The sequence below is a fragment of the Lissotriton helveticus genome, chromosome 5_1 (genome assembly GCF_964261635.1).
Source record: "Lissotriton helveticus chromosome 5_1, aLisHel1.1, whole genome shotgun sequence".
In the NCBI taxonomy this organism is placed as follows: Eukaryota; Metazoa; Chordata; class Amphibia; order Caudata; family Salamandridae; genus Lissotriton; species Lissotriton helveticus.
This window is the reverse complement of record NC_136065.1, coordinates 1,271,971,628-1,271,997,552: the sequence shown is the minus strand read 5'-3', so window position 1 is coordinate 1,271,997,552 and position 25,925 is coordinate 1,271,971,628. Positions and strand designations below refer to the sequence as shown.

The 25,925-nt window shown below is 41.3% G+C and overlaps 1 protein-coding gene across 1 annotated transcript; it reads right to left on the bottom strand.

Annotated features, from left to right (window-relative positions):
- Positions 1-12,124: 12,124 nt before the first annotated feature.
- Positions 12,125-25,559, bottom strand: LOC144752641 (olfactory receptor 10A4-like). Its single transcript, XM_078640520.1, has 4 exons — positions 25,524-25,559; positions 20,292-20,376; positions 14,726-14,814; positions 12,125-13,081 (listed from the first exon to the last, which is right to left on the bottom strand). Exons 1-4 carry the CDS (start codon positions 25,557-25,559, stop codon positions 12,125-12,127), a joined length of 1,167 nt encoding a protein of 388 aa, XP_078496646.1.
- Positions 25,560-25,925: the final 366 nt, after the last annotated feature.

The following is a 25,925-nucleotide window of genomic DNA, read 5'->3' as shown; positions in this document are numbered from 1 at the left end:
TTTGCGATTGTATGCAGGAGATCCTAGGTTTCGACAATGCATTCCTTATTTGTTTCATCTCCTGTTTGAAAGCGATCTGTCTGGACTGTCATATGCAGTGAACCACATCTTGAAAAGTGGTATACACATGCAAAACATCTCGGCAAGTGACTTTATGGATAAAGTCAATGTCCAAGACAGTATTTTGGATTCTCACCTGATTAATCTCATGGCGTGTCAGCGTGGTACTAATGAGTACTGGTACCGTCGTCATGGTGATTTAAAATGTATGCTGAGGAACTTAGGAACTCCCACATGGTTCCTCACTCTGAGCTGTGCTGAGTATGGCTGGGAAGACTTACTTGAATTTCTACGAGAGGCAAATGCTAACGTAGAAAACATCGAATTCAAGACACCCGGAGAACTGTGCTCTTTGGATCCAGTCAATGTATGTAGGTACTTCAATCATAGATTTGAAGGTATGATGTCTTTCATCATGAATAAGAAGAATCCACCTCTTGGAGAGGTGTTGGATTTCTTCTGGAGGAAGGAGTACCAAGCAAGAGGTGCTCCTCATATACATATGTTGCTGTGGATCAAGGATGCACCTAAATTTGGAACGGATGCAGAAGACTCAGTGATGAGTTTCATAGAACAGTATTCTACGTGTGCTGTTCCAAACGCAAAGGAGAAAAAAAGCCTAAGAGAAAAAGTTCTACGTTTCCAAAGCCATCGATGTGGAAAGTACTGTCATCGTAAATTCCGCAACAAAGACAAGTTCTACACCAAATGTCGTTTCGGCTTTCCACGACCAGTGATTTCTAAAGGAAGAGTGAACAGTTTGATGTCTTCGCTGCGACATAATGTGATGAAGAAATCACCTAAAAACACATACAATTTGAAGAGGAACGAAGAGTCTAAGTACATCAACGACTACAACCCGGTGATTTTGTCCATGTGGAATGCTAACATGGATATACAGTTTGTGGCTGATAACTGTATGGCTGTGGCTCGGTATGTGACATCTTACATCACCAAAAAAGAGAAGACAGAATTGAAGGATATGTGGGAGGACATTTCCCATGAAAAGAGCCTCAGCAAGAAGTTGTACAGTTTCAGTCTGAAGATGTTGTCGCATCGAGAAATCAGAGCTTACGAATGTTCTGACCGGTTGTCTTCAGCAAGTCTCTATGCCAAGTCCAGGAGTATCGTTTGGGCGAGTGTTGGTCTTGCTGCAACGCGTAATCGAGTTCTCAAACCTGTGCGGGAAATTGAGTATTTGGCGGAAAAGGAGCCAAACAGTACCGACATTTTGAAGACCAACATGTTGGATACATATTATCCAAATCGAAGCAGTCACCTCGAGAATGTTTGTCTGTATGAGGTTCTGCAAAATTACATATTCAAGAGGAACATCAAAGAAGATACTGAGAAAGGAGTGTATGCTGTAATAGGAAGTGAGGGATGTCTGGTCAAGCAAAGAAAATGCCACTTGATAAACCATCGAAAATTGAGTGGCGAATCTCCTGAAAAAAAGGAGTTTTTCTATTTAGCACTTTTGCAACTTTTTAAGCCTTGGTGTGCAGAAGAGGAACTGCTTGGAGATTTCCTTTGTTACGAAGACTCTTTCAATGCTGCCAAGGAGACCATAGAATGTCCTGCTTTTCCCAAATATGTAGAAATGTTGAATGTGGAAATTGAGCAGGAAGCAACGATTGGAGCCGAGATTGCTAGAGACAGTTCTCAGGACAGTCAGAGTTCTGCTTCATTGAGTCAGGATCCACTAGGAGGACCTCTTATCGAAAATGAAGCTGCCACTGCTATGAATGAAGTGGAAAGAGCCATGGCACATGCTCAGGAGGATGCGGTTAACTTAGAAGAGTTGGAAAGACAACTCAACGTTGAGCAGAGGAAAATATATGACGAACTTACCATGCAAATTGATCATGGATTAAGTCATGACAAGAAAGAGTGCTCATGTACGTCGTTGAAGCCTGTCCGACTGTACGTGAGTGGAGAAGCGGGAACTGGAAAAAGTTTCCTTATTAAAGCAATTTCATGTTATTTGCAGGAAAGGACAGAGTCATCGCTGTCTTGTGTTGTCACCGCTCCAACTGGACTGGCAGCACATAACATTAAAGGGATTACTTTACATCGTTTACTGATGCTGCCAGTGGAGCATGACAACAAATTAGAATATCACAAGCTATCTGGAGATGCTTGTTTTGAAGTTTCAAGAGTCTTGAGGAAAATGAAACTTCTTATCATTGACGAAGTAAGCATGGTTTCCAATGTCATGCTTGCCTTTGTGCATTTGAGAATGCAAGAAGTTCTCAAAACAGAGTATGATGTGTTATTTGGTGGCAAACACATCATTGTTTTCGGAGATCTTCTGCAGCTGACACCAGTGAAAGGGCAACCTGTGTTCAAAATGCTCACGCATGAAGATACCAGGAAGTGCTTAGGGAGCATTGGCAACGTCAATATATGGTTAAACTTCAATTATGCTGAACTGCATGAAAATATGCGTCAGGCAAAGGATGAAGTTTACAAGACTATTCTACAAGATGTTAGAATTGGAAAAGTGACCGAGCATGGGAAAGAAGCTTTACATGCACGATTACTGACAAATTTATATCCAGACCAAGATGTTGTGCCTGAGAATATTTTTCAGAAAATTACTGAGAAAAAATCTGGAATATGTTTCATGCCAACTCTTGCAGAATGTGCCAAATTCAACAACAAAATGTTGCATTTAGAAAAGCAAGAGATTGTGAAACTGGAAGCTATTGACAGAGTAGAGCATATGGGATCAACAATTATTTTGTCTGAGAATCTGAAAACAAAATTGGATTCATTAGAGAAGAGTATATCTAAAACTGCAGGTTTTGAAAAGACTCTGAATGTGTGCTTGAACTGCCGTATAATTTTAAGAAGGAATTTACATGTTGAAAGAGGTCTGGTAAATGGATCAATGGGTAATGTTGTTGATTTTGTGAAATACAGAAATAGAGATGGAATTGAATTTTTAAAAATTAAATTTGATGGCATTGAGGAAGTACAGCTAATTGGTCGTTGTTCTGCTAGATTTTTGCTTGTAAAAGACTTATATGTTCGTCGTAAGCAGTTTCCTGTTTGCTTGGCATATGCGGTGACAATCCTTAAATCGCAAGGTTTAAGTGTAGACTGTGCATTGGTGAATATTGGCAGTTCTGTGTTCAAGGAGGGTATGGCATATGTGGCATTGTCACGAGTTAGAACTTTATCGGGATTGTACTTGATTGAGTGTGATGTCACAAACATTTGTGCGGATCTAGATTGTGTTAAGGAATACAATAGGTTAAGAAGAGAGTATGCGCCACATTTGCCTCAGTATCCTTTGTTTGAGAAACGTGTGGTAGGCCGGAAACGAAGAAATGTGACCAATACTGGGGAGGTTGTAGCAAAAAGACGAAAAGTCGATGAACCTGAAATTATAAGCAGAAACAAAAAGGATTCTGTTGAAGATGTTGTTGGTTTTCAATTTGAAAACAGTTCTGGTGTCAACTGCTATGCTAATGTAGTGGTTAATGTTTTGTTTTCTCTAGAAAATGTAAAAGAAGAGATTGTGGTCAATTCTGATCAAAGATTTTGCAGTTTGTTAAATTCTGTGTTAGAGAAATGTAGCACTGATAGAACAAACATAGAAAGTGTGTCTGAAATTCGAAATCTGTTAGACAGATGTTCAGGCCAAACACAATTCTCTCAAAATAGTCAGCAAGATTGTCAGGAGTTTTTAATGTATATGCTTGATGTTTTGCATGATGAAGGTGTAGATGTAGATCACCTGTTTGGGCTTTCTTATCAATGGCAGCATGACTGCGAGAACTGTAGGGTATCAAGTACTACTAGTGTAGACTCAGAAAGATTTATATATTTAACTTTGCCAGACAGTAAATCAGTCTCTTTTAATAAGCTAGTAAAAACAGCTGATCACAACATGGAGTGTAGCCAATGTAAATCTGAAATGATGTCCACATTATTTATACGAACATATGGCCAGTATGTCATTTTAATGTTCCAACGATGTAGGCCTGATGGAACAAAATTGACAACTTTAATTAAACATTTTGTGGCTTCACAGTTGTCAATATCAGGAAGGACTTTTGTAACTGTAGCAATTATATATCATGATGGTCCTTCAATAACATCAGGACATTACACAGCTTATTTAAAGTGTAGAAATGGCTGGTCATTCTGCAATGATTCTGTTTTTTTTTTCAAAAAAAAATTGCCGTATGACCTTAAAAACTCTTACCTGGTGTTTTTAAAACCAAAATTTTAGGGAAAGAATCTCGGGATGTGCTCTGAGGAATTTCAAGAAGTTCTAATGGCTCCTACACGATTTGGCCTTGAGGATAAGTGTAGTACAGAGACATAACTTCTTACCATAACACTGGACGTCATGGAGAAATACGTGCACTTTGAATGAGTTCAGAAAAACTGTTTCTTTTTATAAGCTAATTGAAGCAGCCAATCAAAACATGGAGTAGAGGGAATGTAAGTCTGCAATGCTGTCTACTGTTTTACATTGCTTTGTGATTAAAAGTGATGTAGAGAATTAAATAATTGTACTAGTCATAAAGGTAGTGTAAGTCTGCTTCATAGTAAGCAGTATCAGTGTGATAGGAAATGTAGAACATGATTGAGCAAGAAGGGGAAGATATTACTAGTCCAGGATTGTGAAAATGATCTTCAACATTTTAATTGTGAAAGTTGCGGAAATACAACATGACGGGATTGGCTTAAAAGAATTCTAAGAGTTATAAATGGCTCAGACACGATTTGGCCTTGTGGAAACGTGTGGTAGAGAGCGAGAAGTCATTTATTGTATGTACCATGTTTTTGAAAACGATGGAGGTTTTCTTTCAGAAAGTGGCGGGTTGAAAGTAATAACTGCACAACAGAGTGTAAGCTGTTCATAGGACATCCTTCGCCGTCATGGAAAGTAAGTTAACTTTAAGGAGTTCTGAATTCTGATTTGTTATGTTGTATGGGTTTTTTAAACACAATCATTTTGATTGTGGTTTTTTTTCCCCGCTGTTATATGATGAATACCTTCAAGTCACTGTTTTAGTGAAATTTGATACATTCTGAGAACAGCAAAAATAAACCATTTAACATGTATAATTAATTCTGTTCTGTTTGCATTTATGATGTACATGTAGAACTGTGTAGGAGGCATGGAGAAGGTGAGGCTTCTGTAAGTGTCAAAGTTGTTGCATACAGTGCTCATATTCTACGTAGTCTTTTATATTTCATTACTTTCACTGTTTCTGACTGATCTAAAAAAAAATTTTTTAAAAGAACAGTAAGTATAAGGGAAGGAAACAGACAGTTATGTTAAAAGAAAGACAGCTATAGGGAATAAACTAGGGATACTGTTACCCGCAATCCTCTGCTGATGATGTCACTGACCATGTCATGAATGATGTAATATGTGACATCATCAGCAGTGGATTACGGGTAATAGTATCTCTAGTTTACTGCCCTATAGCTGTCTTTCTTTTAACATAACTGTCTGTTTCCTTCCCTTATACTTACTGTTCTTTTTAAAAAAAAAAAAATTTTTGGTTCGCTTCCGGTTCGCGTAACGGCGAGCGAACTGGGAAGCGAACTAAGAGAAATAGAGGTTGGCACAGTTCCAAATATTGTACCAATTTTTTAATAACGGGGAGGTAGTTCTGAAAAGAACTTTTTTTTATTGTTTTTGTTGTTTTATATATTTTTTATTATTTTTCTGAACATTTTTTTACTTTTTTTGAATTTTTCTGAACGGTTTTATATTTTTTGGGTTTTTTTTCGGGGGGGGAACGAAAACGATTCATTGTAAAGGGCTCAACAGGAGCAACAAAAAAAAAAAGAATGTATTATTTGGGGCGTTTCGTACAAACTTGCATATGATAGTCAATAGCTCTGTTGATCAGAGTGATGCTACTTTCTCTGTAGCAAATGAATCCACTGCAATGTACGCAGACTTGTTTTACTTCACCAAATCTCATTTGTATATTTGGCACCATCTCCCTGCCCTCTGGTCCCGTTACTTCCGGTACAACAGATCTTCCGGCCATAATAGGGAGATTATCTAGGTCGTTACGAAACTGTGCAGCACTGTAGTTGTTAGGATGCCACCTAGTCATATGGCGATGCATTGTGTAGTTTCCGAAACTGTATTTTTTCTCGGTCCCTCTGGACAGTCTATCTTGACATATAAGGCAAGTTACGTATCTTGCATTTACTTTTTTCTGACCTTTGGGAATTTAAAAAAATTGCCAAATGAAGTTTTCTTTCCGGTGAGACGTCCTGGGCTCCTCAGGCAAAAACTGCCTCTCTTCGTGCTCTTCCTCCTGTTCCTCTTCTTCCTCTTCTTGCTGAATTATAACTTCAGCAGGTGGTCCACTCTTCCTTGGATGTGGTGGAGGTGGTGGGGAAGCACCAGCTGAAGCTACTAAAGAAGCCATTGCTCACTGGTAACAAAGGGTCTTTCTCTCAGAATGATGAAAGTCAGAGTGAGGAAAGAAGGAGGGATTTTCATCATTTGGGAAAAACAATAGTTCTCAACCAATGAAAAGTGTTCATTTTAGATTATATGACCTAGTCTAACATCATTAGGAAACCAAAAGTGAAATGAACCAATGAAAAGTGTTATTACCAAGTCACATGACCTGCTGTGTTTACGTTATGCGCTTTGCGCCGCCTCCCGGTTTGCTTCCAGAAACCTGCGCTTTGCGCCTCGCTTCGCGTACCAGTTCGCTAACGAAGCACGTCATATGACGTATCACGCGACAACGCGAAACGTCATGCGGACGGGAGGCGTCACGATGTTGTTTTCTAACGCGGCAGTTGCGGTAAAGGAACGTTTACCGGCTCGCGGTCTATTTCGCGGCATCAAGGTCAGCTAACGGGAAGCTTCCCGATTCGCGAAGCGGGAACGAAGAAAAAAAAATATAAAAAAAAAAAATTATTAATAAACATATAAAATATATTTTTGGATTTAAAGAAGAATACATTTTACAGCTACAGATATTAGCTGTTAAAAAACCAATGAAATTCACTGAAAAAACCATAGGTTATAGACCATATATAGTTAGGAATTAACATTTACAAAACCTTGAAAATTCACTGAAAAAACCATAGGTTATAGACCATATATAGTTAGGAATTAGCATTTAGAAAACCTTATTTTACTCACACAAAACCATTGAAATTCCATATATAGTTAGTTGCACTAACTATATATCGCGCACCCGCAATCCACTGCTGATGATGTCACATATTACATCATTCATGACATGGTCAGTGACATCACTGATGACATCACTGATGACATCTCAAATGACATCACTGATGACATCACTGATGACATCTCAAATGACATCACTGATGACATCATGACACACCAATACCAGTTACTACATACGCACTCACTGATTCCTATGTCTACACACACATTCACTCATTCACCCATACAATCACTCATACATACAGTCACTCATTATTACAACACTATTATATGCACTCATACACCTATGCAGACACTCACACACTGCCACTCATCCATGGAGTTACTCACACACCTAGTCAGTCCTGTAAAGAATCAATCACACTTCCATTTCCTCATCTATACAGTTAAACACAGAACACCATACTTCAGTGACATGACTGATGACATCACTGATGACATCTCAAATTACATCACTGATGACATCTCAAATGACATCACTGATGACATCATGACACATTAATACCAGTTACTACATACGCACTCACTGATTCCTACGTCTACACACACATTCACTCATTCACCCATACAATCACTCATACATACAGTCACTCATTATTACAACACTATCATATGCACTCATACACCTAGTCAGTCCTGTGAAGAATCAATCACACTTCGATTTCCTCATCTATACAGTTAAACACAGAACACCATACTTTTCACACATATACTAACACATACTTACTCTCTTATACAATCACTGATACAAGTACACATTGATATGCACAGAGTCACACACCTCCCAGCCAGCCACACACACACTCAGTCTTCCATACATCCACTCATTCTTCAATATGTAAAACATATTTAAACTTTACAAAAACACACAGACACTAGATGATGTCATCAGTGATGTCATTTGAGATGTCATCAGTGATGTCATTTGAGATGTCATCAGTGATGTCATCAGTGATGTCATTTGAGATGTCATCAGTGATGTCAACAGTGATGTCATCAGTGATGTCATTTGAGATGTCATCAGTGATGTCATCAGTGATGTCACTGACCATGTCATGAATGATGTAATATGTGACATCATCAGCAGTGGATTGCGGGTGCGCGATATATAGTTAGTGCAACTAACTATATATGGAATTTCAATGGTTTTGTGTGAGTAAAATAAGGTTTTCTAAATGCTAATTCCTAACTATATATGGTCTATAACCTATGGTTTTTTCAGTGAATTTTCAAGGTTTTGTAAATGCTAATTCCTAACTATATATGGTCTATAACCTATGGTTTTTTCAGTGAATATATATATATATATATATATATATATATATATATATATATATATATATATATATATACAAATAGCCCTCCCTCCACAGCTGTAAGTCTGATAATTCATTTTGTTTTAAATCTTTTATAGGTAGACATTTCCCTTTTGGGATACACGTGAATAGTAAGCACACATTAAGTGTGACGAACATGTATTTTTCTAACCAGTGAATAGCAGGCAATTTGTTTAACAGATATTTTGTGTCATGAATATATGATGATAGTTTGCATACAATCACATCTCGTTATCAATGCTGATATTATACATCGCATAGGAAACTATCCTAGTCCTCAAAGTTCTGTCATTTCGAAACTAATTGGATTACTCTAGTCAATCATTTTTCAATGAAAAACATGTTTTCATTTCTTTTTTTACAATTCCCACCTTGGTGTTGTGTTCTCAATATATCATAATTCAATTAATTGGCTGCATCATTGAATTTGCTGTAATGGGGTAATTGCTTTCCAAAATATTATTAATTTCTTCTTCAGGATCTACCATTACAAATTATTACATCTGAATATAATAATCCATATGCCTTTATTAAACATCCCTTTAAACTTTTCCTTGCATCTTGTTCACTTTTCATTTCTCATTTCAAGCCGCATCATCTGCCTCAGCTCTGCAGGGAAAACATTCTTGTTCATGAATCTTTAAATAATAAAAACAAATGGGAGCTGTCACATTTCTTCCTCAAAATAGTACAATATTCAAACTTTCTTCCTCAATTCTCACTGCCTAAGACTATATGAACAGCTGTCTACTAAGGCCGATAAAATGTTTTGCGTTGGTGTCTTTTAGAGTTCTAGCTCTTCTTGTGCCCATCTACAACTGGAAGTGATTCCGTCTGCCTGTTTTGCTTTACAGGCTCTCCCCATACATGATTTAGTCTTTCCTCTTTATCTATGAGTCAGTGCTATCTGTTGTCATCTTCATTTATCTCCCACTTGCATTTTATCGTTTTTTTTTATTTCAGGTATGGGTGCCATCTTCTAATTGATTTATCCAAAACACTTCCCTTTGAGTTTCTATTTATTGTCTTACACCTGTTGTTGGCAGCAGAGCTGATTTAGCAATAATTTGAAATCATATATGAGGTATTGTATGGTGTGCTTCCATCTAATGCCTTGCCACAAGGCATGGTTTATCATTTAGAATTTTGGACTTTTGGCTTGTGGGTTGTTTGCCCGCTTTGTAATATTTGACATGGTGATTTAATCAAATAGAGTACGAATGAACTTTCAAAACAATAGCCTCTCAACTTGATTTTTCTGCCTGCCTGTAAATGTATTACACATTGACCTTGAATATAACAGTTTTACAAATATTTTAGTTTGTGAGTATACTATTTTTTCCTATTTTCATTTTAGAATATTCATTGAACCTCACATTCATGTTAGACTTGGAACTATTATTTTACTCCAATCAGCAACGCTTTTAAGTCTCGCCCCTAGCGGTGCACTGTGTTAGCTGTGCACACGCAGCGCGAGACATTTAGTAGGTGAAAAACGGGGCATTGAGGGTGACCTAGGAATCGCACACGCTTGCGCGTGTGCGATTCCTTTTGTGCTATGTGATTGGCCTTTGCGTGCGTCTTTTTATTAAAGACTGCACGCAATTGGCCAAAGGGGGGCGCATTGCTCCTACCATGGCCTATTGGTGTCTATTACACGCACCAAGCGCGTAATAGACACCAATAAGCCATGTGGTTTCAATTATCGTGCCCAGACACGCGCGCCATAATTGAAACCACGTGTGTGGCTGTGGCGCTCGTGCACCACTTGTTTCTACTTCTATTACTTTATTTATTCTGTATCTTGTTGGGTTCTGTGTGTGCTTTGTTCTGGGTACCTAAGTGAGTGAATCTAAGAATGAGCCGGTGGGCGGATAAAAGGATCTGTGAGTCCAATATCAGTAAAAAGATACGTTTGATATGCGTTATGGGGTGTCCACACGCTGCATTGTTTAATTATACGCCAGCCGTATTGGTAATGTTAGTTTGACTCCTCAGTTCAAAGATAACACGAGGCTCGAGTATAGCCGAACTTGCCATAGAGGTGCCGCCTCGGGCTGCATAAGGACAGTCTGGAAAAAGAATCTGTGCCAGGAAGCACCAGGAGCGTGTCTCAGACCGAAGGAAGCACACCCAGGGGGTGCCGCTCGTGTTTGAATGGCAGTAAGCGAGCGCCGCAGATGATTGAAATCAAATTAGGGAGGCCGATGGTAAAACATTAGAGGCGAATAAAGGGGGCCTTTATTTGAGCAAATCCAGCAAGCAGAGTCTGTGGAAGAGCAGGGCTGCTCGCACTGAGAGGGGAAGGGAACGAGGCGGGGTACGCCCGAGTCACCCACAACCCGAAGGGGCCCCGCACCCGCCCTCACGGTGCAACAGCAGCCGCAGCATCTCACACAGTTAACGGCAGCTCCTGCCTGGCAACATCAGCTGTGCAGGGTGTGCGAGCGCTGTCCTCCCCGGCCCCATCCTAGAGCACACTTTCAAAATGTCAGCTTTGTTGTTGGTGTAGCGGTGTCCTAATGTCTCCCTGTGCAAGCAGATACATGCACCGACAAGATGGAGGACATGCAAAAATGTGAACAAAAAACTACAGGCTGGGGAGTGGGGTGTACAAGTGCCTCAATTGAAGACCACTATGAAATGAAGCAGGGCTTAAACTGAGCCCGCTGAAGGAGGCAGGCCTGGGAGGGCCCCTGCAGTGTTGAGTTTTGCTGCTTGGGGGAGGAGTGGGGCAGCTCTGAAGGGATGTGCTCCAGGGAGAAGCCCTTTTGAAGTCAGGGTTGTCCTGTGGAGCCCGTTTGCAGAGAGACCCCATGGTGTGGGGTTCCTTAGAAGTGAGACCATGTCACAGGCAGGGCTTTAAGTGGGGCGGGTCCTGATGGTGCTCAGGTGCTGAGACGAGTCCCTATCAGGCTTCCTCAGGGTGAAAAGAAATGTTAACTGTGCAGCAGTGCCACCCTTCACTACCTTTGAGGTAGCTTCAAAGAACCTCGTTATAGTTCATCATTTCAAAACAGAAGCACCTTCAATGTTATATACAACGAAGCCATAGTTGCTGCTTATTTATCTTATGCAACTTATAACCATTGGCAAAGCCAATAGTCCCGACTTGTTGGAGGTGTAATCAGGGCACAAGTCCTATACCAAGCATTTGCAATGCAATAGGTCTCGCATTACTGAAAATTTGAGCTATTGGCGTTGCAAATAATCATGCAACACCTGTAGCTTCAACTTTTAGTAATGCAAGACCTATTGCATTGCAAATGCTTGTTTGATTTTTTTTATTTGAAACTGTGAGTGAATGATAGACTTATGACTTTTGGGATTTTTAGGTTATCTGATATGATTCAACACTCAATTGCCCGACCCTCTGTTCTGCCTCAGTGAGCATGCTTTTTATTCACTCTGTACAAACAGGGGAATTCTCATATTCAGTAACCCATTGATAGACATGGTGCACGCTGCATTAGTGTGGATGCTTTGTTATTGGCTTGTCTTTTCATCCTTAGCACTTCTCCGTTCACTAGTCAATCAGTTTCTGTCTGATCAGAGACCAGAGTCCTCTTTTGATCTCTTGGTTCCTCAGACTGTAGATGAGAGGGTTGAGCAGTGGGGTCCCCACGCAGTAGAGGAGCGAGAGTAGCTTTCCGCTAGATTCAGCTCCCTCTGCTTGGGTCCGTAAGTACACCACCATGCCAGATCCGTAAAGGAGAGCCACGGAGACCAAGTGTGAGCCACAGGTAGAGAAGACCTTGCGCCGCCCCACAGAAGACTTCATCCGCAGAATGGTGGAGAGGATGTTGATGTAGGAGTAGAGGATCAACAGAAAAGGGATCAGCATCATAAACACGCTAACCACAAAGAGGGAAATCACATTGATGCTTGTGTCCCCACAGGCCAACTTAAGGACGGGTGGAAAGTCACAGAAAAAATGGTTGATTTTATCATTGGCACAGTAGGTCAGACTGAATGTGAGCAGGACTAGCTCCAGAGCAACCAAAAAGCCAGTGAACCATGTCATGGCCACCAGCACCACGCAAGTCTGCATAGTCATTATGGACACATAGCGCAGAGGGTTGCAGATAGCGATGTATCGATCACAGGCCATTACCCCCAGAAGGAAGCACTCGGTCCCGCCCAAAACAGAGAAGAAGAACATCTGTGCGGCACACGCCGTGAGGGAGATTCTCCGGCCCTGGGGCTGGAAAGTGGCCAGCAGTTTTGGAACAGTGACAGTGGTGAAGATGACTTCCTGAATGGATAGATTCCTGAGGAGGAAGTACATTGGGGTGTGCAAGTGGGGGTCTGACTTGGTTACAGCGATAATTAGCATATTCCCTATGAGAGTGCACAGATAGGCCAGTGTAAAGAGCAAGAATAAGAATGCCTGAAGCTGCGGGGCGAGGTCTGAGAATCCGATCAAGTAAAACTCTGTTAAGGAGGTCAGATTGCTCATGAGTGCAATTTCCATTGGGCTCATCTGAAAGGAGAAGAGAGAAAACACTGGATAAGGTCACTGGCAAGAAAAAGCAGAGAAAAGCAGAACACCAGTGCATTTAATCTACAGCTGAGACCTGGCAGTCAGACGTATTGAGAGGAACACGAACATTGGGATTGAGGGTGACGACCATTGGAATTGAGGGTGAATGTAGGCATAGCTGAGTAGGTGGAAGGACAATGGTACATCATGGAGTACTGGTCATGTAGCTGCAGTACTAGACAAAAAACTCTGAAGGAGCCTAGTACTGTGTACAGTCTTGCCCAGGGCCGAATGTAGCGCTGGCAGAGCCCAGTGCAACATTTTATTTTGGGCGCCTTCCTATTGACCTCCCTCTCCATGCATTCCCTCACTGCCTTCCTCCAAGAGCTCCCCTCACTTCTCCATAGCCCCTCTCTCAGCTGCATTTCATTTGTTTCATAGGCTACTCATACCAGTGATGGGTGTCAGAGCACTTGACATGACACACAAATTATACACAGACAATGGATCATACTTGAGTAAATCAGTCTATAGGAAAAGTTACTTATGACAATGAGTATTACAAGGTGCAAGAATCACATGTCATCCACAGTAGGCAATATATTTTAGGAGTGCTTGGTCTAGAGAAGCACAAAGTCAGGATTTAAAACGTGCAACAGTGGTTGGGATTGGCTTTACTAATACGAATGTATCTCTACTCAAACTAACCCTTTTTAGCAACATTAGGATAATGAAAAACTGGGGAAAAAATATAACGTTTTTGCCTCTACTATTTGGTATTGAAAGCGGCTCTTTGATACCAGTTCATAGGGCACTTTACATATTAGGATTGAAACTAAAGACCTGCAAGTAACACAAGGATCTCTGTGTCAACAAAAGCAAGCAGTAATTCACTGAGCTCTCCACATAAAATACAGTTCTGTGATCTGAATGGTACACATTTTTGCAGCAGTCATATGAACCCTTTGCACTACTTTATGATGAGTCAAAACTACCAGTAGACAAAACTCCAATCTCTCTCCTGCAGGAATTTTAATCACCACAATTATCCTGACATTATATTGTTGTTTTAAAAGTGATGGACACCCAAGGAACTCGGCAGCAGGTGCTTTTAAACCCATAAGTTATTTCTAAACACAGCGCCCCACAAGCTCAGTGCCAGGTACGGCTGCACTGGTCGCACCACGCTAAATCTGGTAGATGCTGAAATGTATTATCAGATGGATTAACCGCTAAGAGAACAGGTGTCCTCTGTGGAGTACCTCTAAAGCATGATATCTTCCTGCGTAGATCAATACTTTTCATATTCCTCATGGCTCAGTTTCATGTATTCAAAAGTGACCATTATGGAGAGATCCCACCTTGATCCTGCTGATCTTATCTTGAAGGCCAGAGGACTGATCTTTGGGTAAGAAACATCATGTGTTCCGTATTCTAATAATGGCAAAAAAGGTAGGTAATGCAGTCTTTAATCACAGTCAACATAATGTGAGAAAGCGCATTGCTCCACAGAGCATGTATGACAGTTCAACCGTCAATAAAGGAACCCCTGCATTCCTAACATTTTATGGAACAAACCATAGAGAAGAAAATATAGGGGGGGGGATAATGGACTACGTATTGATTATGAGTTAATTAACTTACTGTTTTGTGCTTAGAGGAGATATCGCTTTTGGAAGTTAGAATTGGCGAAGAGACAGAAATACACCCAAATATGTTTGGACTGAATTTTCCTGAAAATATACAATGAACAACAATGAGCATGCACTATGAAAACATCATATACAATTTAAGATACAGTTTAATCTCCTCCTTAACTTTAGGACATACTTGTCTAATTGCTTGTAATCTTTGTGTTGCTTTTATATATCAGTTTAGGACTACCTGATCAGGGTTCAGTGATGGATATAGGCCTAATGTCACTGATATAAAGGCAGCAGCACCGTAATTCTGTTTCTTGGAAGCACCTCGCCGGGTGTATATCCCTTTTGATTGACCTTGATTATGCAATAAACGCCACAGTCTTGACACAATAAAAAAGTAGCTTTAAATACACCATAAGGGCAATCAGAGCAGTGAAAAGGAGCAACACATTCGGCCACCAAACCCACATCAATGAGCTATCTAACAAAAAGACTGGGTTGTGTCAAGGTCTACAAAGAGTTAACTGAACCAAAGACTCTTGAAAACACACTTTGTGCTTCACAAGGACCTACTTACCCTATTTTCAATCAAAGATGACTAAGCTGAGGGACTAGTTATTAAGAATCTTAGGGGAATATTTCATGTCTCATGGTTCTGTTTTGAAACTTTTGTATAGGTTTTAAATGATATATGTTACATTGTAGCGTTGCCCAGAAGGCTATGTATGTTTATATGCTGGAAAGTGATAAAGAAAGGAATATTAGAAAATGAATCTTGAACCCATCTCTTCCCCAACACTACATCCCACTTTGTTTTCATCTGTTACCATCTTCCATCTGCCAAACCTTATCCAAGTTCTAAAAATAAAGTGTACGGTTAGGGCTTACATTCTAACTTGGGCGTTAATACCAGAGAGGTATTTCCACTCTAGAAATTAATGATATAATGAGTACTGGTAATTTATATATGCTGGAAAACCACAGTATTTCAAGTTGTATCTTATGGGTGCCCTAAAAAAAGGAAAATTACTACAGGAATTGAGTTACAGCATCTGATTCCCAAGGTAAGTGCACATTTTCCACCCGGTTCCCATAAGAGAAAATAAATTCACCATCTTTTAGATAATAACATGTATGAAGAGGGGAAAAGGGGTGGGGGAATTGAGCATGCAGTATCCTTACATTGGTTCAGAAATCCATTTCCACCTATTTTGGATTTACTCCGGCCTTGGAGTGTGTACTCAAGCACTCAAATGTGTACTAAGATCTATGCCTAGTTTGGGTGCCTGAACCATTGTTCCAGAGAATGCTGTAACCTGTATTCTGGATTCAAAAGGAGAGATGAACTGTTCCACACTTTGTATCCGCGGCCAATGATACACTCCAAGAATATGATGGCTAGCAATAGACCTCGGCAAAGACCCGGACGAAAACAGAAACCCTGGCTGCCCCTCGACTCGTAACTCTGCTAGCTGATGATGTCATCTACTTGATTCAGAGTGGGTATCTAAAAACAATATTTATATCTTTTATACCTTATCTCTGTCTAGATTCACTGAAAACTCGCTATAAAAAATTATCTATTTCTAGAATATCTTTACTCTCCTGGCTGTCAAGGATACTGATGGAACTCTGACATTTCTTGAACTGAAATAATGACTATGCAATAACTTAGGTTTTTGTGAACGTCACTCCCTTTTCTGATTAAGACACCTCCTGTTTTTGGAATACACACTCTCTTGCTTTGATACATAGTCAATGTTGTTTCTTTTACTGCAATTTAACAACCATTCGTCGGCATTATATAGCACACACTGGTACCAATGAGTCACTTTCCTAAGCACATGCCAATAATGTATGTACTAACACATGCATGATGAAGAATCAGGTGTGTAAAGATGCTGAGGATCCTTTCACATCCTCGAGTAATGTGAATACAAATGTACAGCAAAAATTTTACATTAATGCCTGAGTCAGAACTTACAATTATTCAAATTTGATTCCAAAGTATGACTTAGGGCTTGATATCTTAAGATATGTAAAAAGTGGTAACTAAATGCACGAAGTAGCCTAATATGTACTAATAGATCTGTTTGCAAAACAAAAAATCGCACGGGGTCACAGAACGATCAGCCTAATTAATTTTCATTAGGAAGGTTGCAATTTGCAATCTTCTATGATTGGCTGCAATGTCAGGGATGATGACCTTCAAGGGACAGCAGATCACCACCCTGTGATTGTATTCCAAAATACAAACCTTGTTGTTTTCAAAGTACCTTATCTTCCATAAAGGACCCGGGCTGCTTTAAAAAAAGTTTTCCATTTTAACAAACTTCAGGGGGAACAGGCAGCTGGTCCTTTGGGCCAATACCTACCCCCCCCCCCTCCCCCGCCCCTGAGGCTGGCACTCCTATTCACAAAGAGGAAGGAGTCCAAAGAGGACACTGTCCGAATGCAAATCAGTTACCACCACATGTACCGTAAAGAATTGCAATCAGGAAGGACTACCCCTTTTGTGCCCCTGCAAATTTGCAATTTGGTATGGGTTGTTAACGCATTTTGCAATCCAGAAAAACCTTGCAAAATGGCAAAATGGGGTAAGTGCATGAGAAAAAGGAATTTTGTAGTACTACAAACTCTGCAAATTGGCAGGGTTTGCGACAGCAAAATTCTGTAGTACATCTGGTGCTTAATTTTTAGAATACTTCTCTGTGTTTATCTTCAACTTGCAATCATGCTTACCAAACAAAACAAATAATCTCCAATGTTTTCACAAGATCTGGTAACAAGTTAATGGCCGCAGCAACAAACTAGCTCGATTGACTAAGAAGAACACCATGGAACATGCAGAGACGTATGCTCATATCTTCAAAATGGCCAACGTATTTTCCAAACGTCCATGAGACTTCTATGGCTTAAAGAGAAGTGTAGACTCCAAATTTGCATTCAGACACCGGCAGCAACATTCCCAGTCAACTGACAGCCTTTCCATCCCAAGAATGTGCAAAGCCCTTGGGAGTTTAGAGCATTATGCTCAACAAGGGTGTGAGTGTGGAAGCAAGTGCAGGTGACCATTTGAAAATTGGGACTGTTAGACCTGGCATCCTTGGTGTGGTTTCCCCTGACTTTATGTCTTCCGACCTCCTGTTTTGCTGACTTCGTTTTTGCTGACTTTAGGATTCTGGGCACTTTGCCACTACTAACCAGTGCTAAAGTGCATATGCTCTGTAATTTAAACATGGCAGCACTGGCTTATCCACAATTGGCATACTTAACTTACTTGTAAGCCCCTAGTAATGTGCACTATATGTGCCCAGGGTCTGTAAATTAAGGTAAACAACCTTTACAACGCAACTTTTAGAACGCACTACCACTACAACGCATTTTTTACAACGCAAAAACTTTTACAACGCATACCATTACAACGCATGTTTTTACAACGCAAGTACTTTTACAACGCATGCCATTACAACGTAAGTATTGGTAAGTATATAATTATATTTAATATTTTATATGTTTGGTTTTTTTTAACGTTTTCAGTATTTGGGTAAAGGGGTATTTTTAGGGTTCAGGGTCAGTTTTCAGTTTTTGGGTAAAGGGGTATTTTTAGGGTTCAGGGTCAGTTTTCAGTTTTTGGGTACAGGGGTATTTTTAGGTTTCAGGGACAGTTTTCAGTTTTTGGGTACAGGGGTATTTTTAGGGTTCAGGGACAGTTTTGAGTTTATGGGGTACAGGGGTATTTTTAGGGTTCAGGGACAGTTTTGGGTTTATGGGGTACAGGGGTATTTTTAGGGTTCAGGGACAGTTTTGGGTTTATGGGGTACAAGGGTATTTTTAGGGTTGAGGGACAGATTTGGGTTTTTGGGGTACAGGGGTATTTTTAGGTTTCTGGGTTAATTTGGGTTTTTGGGGTACAGGGGTACAAGGTAAAAAAAATTATATTAAATAAATTAAATTAAATTAAATTATATTAATTACATTTATTTTAATATAAAATATTATATACTTACCAATACTTACGTTGTAATGGCATGCGTTGTAAAAGTACTAGCGTTGTAAAAACATGCGTTGTAATGGTATGCGTTGTAAAAGTTTTTGCGTTGTAAAAAATGCGTTGTAAAGGTATGCGTTGTAAAAGTATGCGTTGTAACGTCATACATCCGTAAATTAAATGCTATTAGTGAGCCTGCAGCACTGATTGTGCCACCCACTTGAATAGCCCTTAAACATGGCTCCAGCCTGCTAATGCAGAGCCTGTGTGGCAGTTTCAAACTGCCATTTGGACCTGGTAAGTTAACTTACTTGCTAGGCATAAACCTTACCTTTTATGACATATAAGTCACCTCTAAGGAAGGCTCTAGGCAGCCCTATTGGCAGGGTGCAGTGTATTTAAAGTTAGGACATGTACTTTTGAGTTTTACATATCCTTGTAGTGAAAAACTGCTAAATGTGTTTTTCACTACTGCAAGGCCTATCTCTCCCATCGGCTAACATTAGGATTCCCTTAAAACGAATATATGACGTTACTTAGCAGACCATTACTACGCATGATTTTACAGCGATGTTATTACATCGCAAAAACCATTACTTCACAATATTATACTGTGAATGCTTTTAGTACGCAAATACATTGAAAATATTTAAATATGCACTTTCACTGCTGTATTTTAAACGCATACCAGTTATATGCATTTTGGTCACGTAATAACTAAAATTTAAACAGCAATCGTAACATATGTACGGTTAGGGGATGACATGGTTATAGGGGTTTAGGGTGGGGGAGTATTTTTAAAAACGACATTAAGTTCTTTTTTTATTTTTTTAAATAAACACTCTTTTTTGAACAAAAAATACTTGTTTTTTTCCCCATTACTCATATTTAATATGCCCTTCATCCTTTCCAAAAATTATTTGTCCTAATCATCAAAAAGATTTTTTTTTAAATATGTTTTTTAATTAGTTCTGATTTCACAAATCGTACATTCCACGTATATATCAATATGTACATTTTTGAAAATGTCTTTATATTATAAATACAATGTCTTTTCTAACTAAATTGTAACACCTACCACTATTTCTACACTTTCTCAATAATCAAATTCACAACACTACCCTAACCCTCAAACAATACCCCCTACTCGTCCTTCCCCCTTCCACCAGTCCTGTCCCTACAATCTTACACTACTCTGCACAACCCCGACACTACTCTAAACCCTAAAACACTACCCTACACTATACAAACACCACACCACTACCCTACACCCTAAATCACTACCCCCTGCACGACCCTCCCCCTTCCCGCACCCTACACTCAAACACTACCCTCCTCATCCCCCCTGACACTACCCTACACTACACAAACACCACAGCACTACCTTAAACCCTAAATCAATACCCCCTTCACGACCCTCTCCCTCCCCCAGTCCTGTCCCTACTCTCATACACTACCCTTCACAACCCAGACTCTACCCTAAACCCAAATACACTAAACGACACTACACAACACAACCCTAAAACGTAAAAGTCTACCCTCGGCATGACCCTAAAAACAACACAGCCCCACTTACCTCTCTCACCTCGTGGTCCCTCTTCACCTTCAAGCGTGGTTCCTTTCTTCTTATACTTCCAGTCGTCAGAGTCGCACAGCGTTATCTGTAAACGGAAGTGCCTCAAAATCAAATCAAAACAACGAAGTGGATAGCCTGTGAAGAAACCGATTTGCGAAGTAACGGTATTTGCTTACTAGTAGCATGCTTACTAAAAGCATGCTAAGTATTCGTACCTGCAAAGTAAAACATGTGTAGAAACGGTAATGCGCAGTTCAAGCCGCGAAGTAAGGGTTGAATACCCCTTAAAACATCTTTCAAGTGTAATTTCCAATTGGGAAAATATAGAGATTTGAAGTTTGGCGTCTCAATTTATGGTGGAGTTAGATATCAAATTGTAAGTCTGAAAATGCCACTTTTGGAAATTTGGAATTTTCTTACTCTAACCATTCTGTGCCTCAGTCCATCTCTGACTACACGTCCGGGATGGGTGACAGCTTTGTACATTCCCTCTAGACAGTCACACACAAGGAGCAGGGGTGTGACATTTGCATCCTGGTGGCCCATCATCAGGCTGATGGGCCTTCTGATGTAGATTAAAAGGGAGGAGGTGACACTTGCACCTGAATAGGGCTTTGCCTAGCCCTACACAAAAAGTCGTAGTGAGCCTGGAGATAGGGCAGGAAATGCAGGGACCTTGTGATCTTTAAAGGCAAAGGCCTCTTTAAAGTCTCCCCGACTTCACAGGCACATTTAAGTATCAGTACTGGACCCCTGACACCACTTAATCAGATTGTTGTTGGAACCAAGGACCTTCTGCCGGGAAGAAGAGCTGACGTGGTGCAGGGGGGACTGACACTTTATTAATTGCTTTGTGTTTTGATGTGTACTTACCTTGTTATGCATACTTCATCTTGGTGGAGGTGCAGAGCTCTCAAGGTACTCTTACCTTTCTTGGAGCTTCCATCTTCTTTGTGTTCTACATGCTCGTGCTTACATCATTGTCCTAGAATGTAAGGTTGACGGCACTCCACGGTTGGCAGTTGCAGCTGGGTCGTGGAGGTATTCCGATGCCAGGTTGTGCTACCAGTAAACTTCTGCTCTTCACTTGACATCTCCTGGTCGTTATTGGGAAGTTTCAACACAACACTTTGCTGTGTTGGACTGCCGTCTGCTTCTTCTTCCCGGGGAGAGAGAAGGACTGGATCTGTTCTCTACATCCTTGAACCCGAGTTTCTCCAAGGACTTGTTGGTTTGCCACCTGTTCTCTGAAGTCTCAGGGTCACATAGGACTTCTTGCAACTCTGCTGGTGTTGCTGGACTCTGCCATCTTTGAGTCCTCCCCTTGGTTGAGGTGCGCCCTCCAGTCCTTGGCCTCAGAAGTAGGGACTGTAGCTGTTTTCTACAAAAACTGATGCAGTACCACCTTTGTGCTGATCAGAACCGACTCACAGCTCTCCAGCTGATTTGACTACAACGTGGGTCCCAACTCTGAGGTTCGACAACAACGCAGCACCGATCAGAAGAAACCACTGCGAGTCTCGACTTCAACACAGCACCGATCCTTCGATATCGACTGCTAGGCTTGACGCTGTCGCATCAACCTGACTGCATGAATCGAAACTGACTCATCTAGTCCTTGTCGTTGACGCTTGCTCCATACAAAGGTACTTTTGCCCTGGGACCTGCATGGGTCCTGAGCCTGCCTGCCCTCCACCGTGCTTAGCCTGAACTTTGGATTTACCCTGCTCTAGAGTAACCTCATGTAGACAGAGACCCAGTTTCTAACGGGAGCTTTAGCAATGTTTTTTATCATGAGATCCTTATTTCCTCCATCTGTGTGTAAGTGTAAATAACTTCACATTGGGCCCGATTCACGGAACTAACGTAAGACAAAATCCTAAACTTACTACCATTTTGGTATTCACAGAAGACACTTACTCATCTTGGTATTCACAGAAGGGACTTACTCATTTCGGTATTCACAGAAGTTAGGACTCCTAACTTTAGGACTCCTAAATGCCTTCTGTGAATACCAAAAGTCTTAAAGTCTTAAAGTTAGGATTTTTCTCAGTTTAGGCGTCCTAAAGTTAGGAGTCCTAACTTTATTACTTCTAAACTGAGAAAAATCCTAACTTTAAGACTTTCGGTATTCACAGAAGGCATCTAGGAGTCCTAAAGTTAGGACTCCTAACTTCTGTGAATGCCGAAATGAGTAAGTGCCTTCTGTGAATACCAGAATGAGTAAGTGCCATCTGTGAATACCAAAATGGTAGTAAGTTTAGGTTTTTGTCTTAAGTTAGTTCAGTGAATCTGGCCCATAGTGTTTGCTAGTGATTGTCCATTGCCCAGTCAGTGGGGAGGCAAACATACATGAAGTAAGCCATTATGGTCAAAAAGCTCGTAAGATACAAGCACCCATCCAGTTTCCGTAAGTCATGATCTGAACGGCACCAGCGCATGAAATTATGGCACACATCCAGTTTCACAGCTCCTGAAGACATTTCTGCTTGAACCATGTTTTGCATGAGGGAAAATTTGAGGTCAGTGTAGGTGTAAGGAAAATAGGAAATTATGCACTCTGTGGGGAGCATAATAATCAGGATCTACGTGAGATTACACTTGTGTAATAAAATTTACAAACATGACTAATCAGAAAGCATCTTTAGAAGTATTCTAAGAATCCATATTTACTGTGATTTGTACTAGATTCATTTGGGCATCTGATCATGGATACCATTGATAATGTAAACCATTGCCTCAGCATAATTGTTATTGTTCCAACCATGTTTTGTTTCTTGTGCTAACCATGCCTAAAGGATGCCTTTCTATGATGTTTAGAGCCTCTTCTTTACATCTTGACTTGCAATTTGAGAACCTATTGATTAGCTTGTTTGCTCAGCCTGAAATATTTATATTTTTGTAAAAACTAGTGATCATCTCTCCTTCCCTTCTTATCATCTCAGACACTTGTACTGAGTACCCCCTCTATCCTCCCAAAACCATGTGATCTCTGTTAAAAGCCTGTTTGCAAAACGCTATATATGTGTGCCTCCTCCTTTGCTTAGCAGCGCTTATTTGTTTGCAGATTTGCATTGCGGACTGTGCAGATTGTCACATGACGGACTGAAGTACTTCATTTGCTCATGAAGGAGGGCTGTGGCCAACTGTTTCTGTGGGCTTCCAGGTGAAAATTCCGGAGCTACTTTATAAAGGATTCAAGCCTGTTTTTATACATATCAACATTTACCATTGATTGAAGGACAGTTATGTATAGTTGAACATGTCCAATGTGGAAATTAAGGTGATTGGAGAAGCACACAGATGCACCCTACAGTTTGCATAGTCACTGATCGAGTAAAAAACAGAAATCTCATGGTTGCAAAGTCTCTGATATCACATTCTGCCCTGCAGTCTGCTAAATGTTTGTCACTTCAGCTATGTATGCATGGGAAGGTACTCCCTGAGCACGGGCCATAACATGGATCCATTAAGATATGTAGAACAGTCAAATCAATACTGGTATAATCTTTAAAAACAGGTGTATATTGTAAAGCATATTCAATATAAGGTTGTATCCCAATAACATAGCTGCCGTCAGCAAACTGCAAGCCCACCTTCATGCGCTGATGGTAACCTGCCCACTCACATTGCCTCTTTGATCATTTGACCCTGGTGCTAAGTATTTTCCTAACAGACAGTTCCCTGTTTAACATGGTGTTCAATAACTGGCAGTTCATTATTTATGTAGGTCTTTCTGCAGGGCAAAATGTGCTAGATTCCCTTGATGGATCCATTCTGAGGACCCAAACTGGGGGTTTCAGCTTCGCAGTCTGATGCATGTTCCAATTGTAGTGCATTGGAAGGATTTTTGTTGTGTTGTACCTACGCTACCACCTAGCCCCTCTCTCTGGCCTCTTTATTCTCCGCCGGGTGACCTCGGATTTCATTCCACATCTCTTGGTCACTTTTTCTCATGTCCATGGGTCGGCCAGAGGACCTCCGTCCTACGAGATGGGAGCCCCCTTTGACTGTATCCATTTCCAGTCCTCCTCTGGAGTTTGGAAGAAATGTGCTTTGTCTTCCTCCACAACTCAGTCTAGTGGGGAAGAGAAGGGTGTACTTCATGCCAATTGTTCTCAACTGCTGCTTTATAGATCCATAGGAGTTACAGTGCTTTTGTACCTCCTCGATATATGTCTGGTATGCCATGATTGTCGCGTCCTCATAGCCCCAGGGGCCTTTTGTATGAAAAAGTTGGAGGATAAGGTCCCTGCCATGATAATGAAGGAATCTGGCAATTACAGGTTGCGGTGCGCCCCTGGAGGCGGAGGGCGCCCTGGTAGGCAATGCGCATTATTTTTTACAAAATACTTAGGAAGCTGACAAGCCAGAGCATTGTCTGTTATCTAGTTCTCGAGGAAAAGCTCCATGATGGGACCTTCTGCCAGTTGCAGTTTCCCCAACAAGTGGATGTTGTTAGCCTTGGTTCGGCCCTCCGCGTCTTTCACCCACCGACTTCAGTTCCTTTTCTTCTGTTTGTAAGTCATGCAGCTGGCTCTACATCTCCTTGACCGTGGGGCACATTGAGTTCAGCATTGACTCAGTGTTGTCTAGGCGATCAACCAGTTTCTGGTGGTCTACCCACAGCCGTTTTATCTCTATGGTTACTGAGTAAATTTTCACCTCTAGAGTGGATTTGGTGTCCTGTATCGCCACAAGAATTCGCTCAAATTGTCCTGTATGTTTTGCCAGTGAGGACTCCAACTGGCTCAGCAGCACTTCACCTGATGAATGGCCATGAACATATTAGCTACAGACCTGGATGGCAGTGATGCTACTTTGGGTTCCTTGGATTTGAACATTGCGGAAGGCACCAGGCGCAGCCGCCTCCCCGCCTCCGTGATCGGTGTGGGGGAACCTCCTACAATGCCCGACAGCTCATGTTGGTAGTACGAATTGACCAAGTGTGCTGCACACTAACGATGCTGTGGTCCCTCAAATTGTTGTACCTTCCTAGTAGTATAGCCTCACCAGGAGCCTCTACTCCTATGAGGTCCTCTCTCAGCCTCGCTTGGGTTCAACGCTGTCTGGGCAGTGGCTACCAGTCTCGACCCAATTAGGCCTATGGGCCACGCAAGTGCCCCTGGTATCTGCTCCGTCTCCATATAGAGCACCGTGAGTTCTGTTCCACCCCCCAGGGCTCTCAGGTTGCGGGGGCCAGCCTGCTCTGTCCACCGCACACTCACTTACCTCACAAGGAGTGCAGGTGTCCTGCAAGCACCTCATGGCCCGCTCTCTCCAGCTGTACCTGTTCGGGTTGCAGGTCTGGAGAGAGAGTCCACCTCGTTCACCTCCACCTCTGTCCAATCAGTCTGGTATGCCAGTCAGGAGGGGCCCACCCCTCCATCTCCCATGAAGCTGACACTACCAGGTAGTGTCCCGGACTGCAGAATTCCGCTCTTCACCCGCATCACTCTGGCTTGCTTGATCTGCCGGCGACATATGGGAACCACTGCGTCTCTTAAGCGGTCTCCAATGTCGCTGCCCCACACCTGCACACCACTTCCAGAGCCTGCCACAAGCACAGATTCTACACTAGAAATCGCCCAGGGCGGCCCTGAGCCCTAGTCTCATCTGCGAGCATTCAGCCAT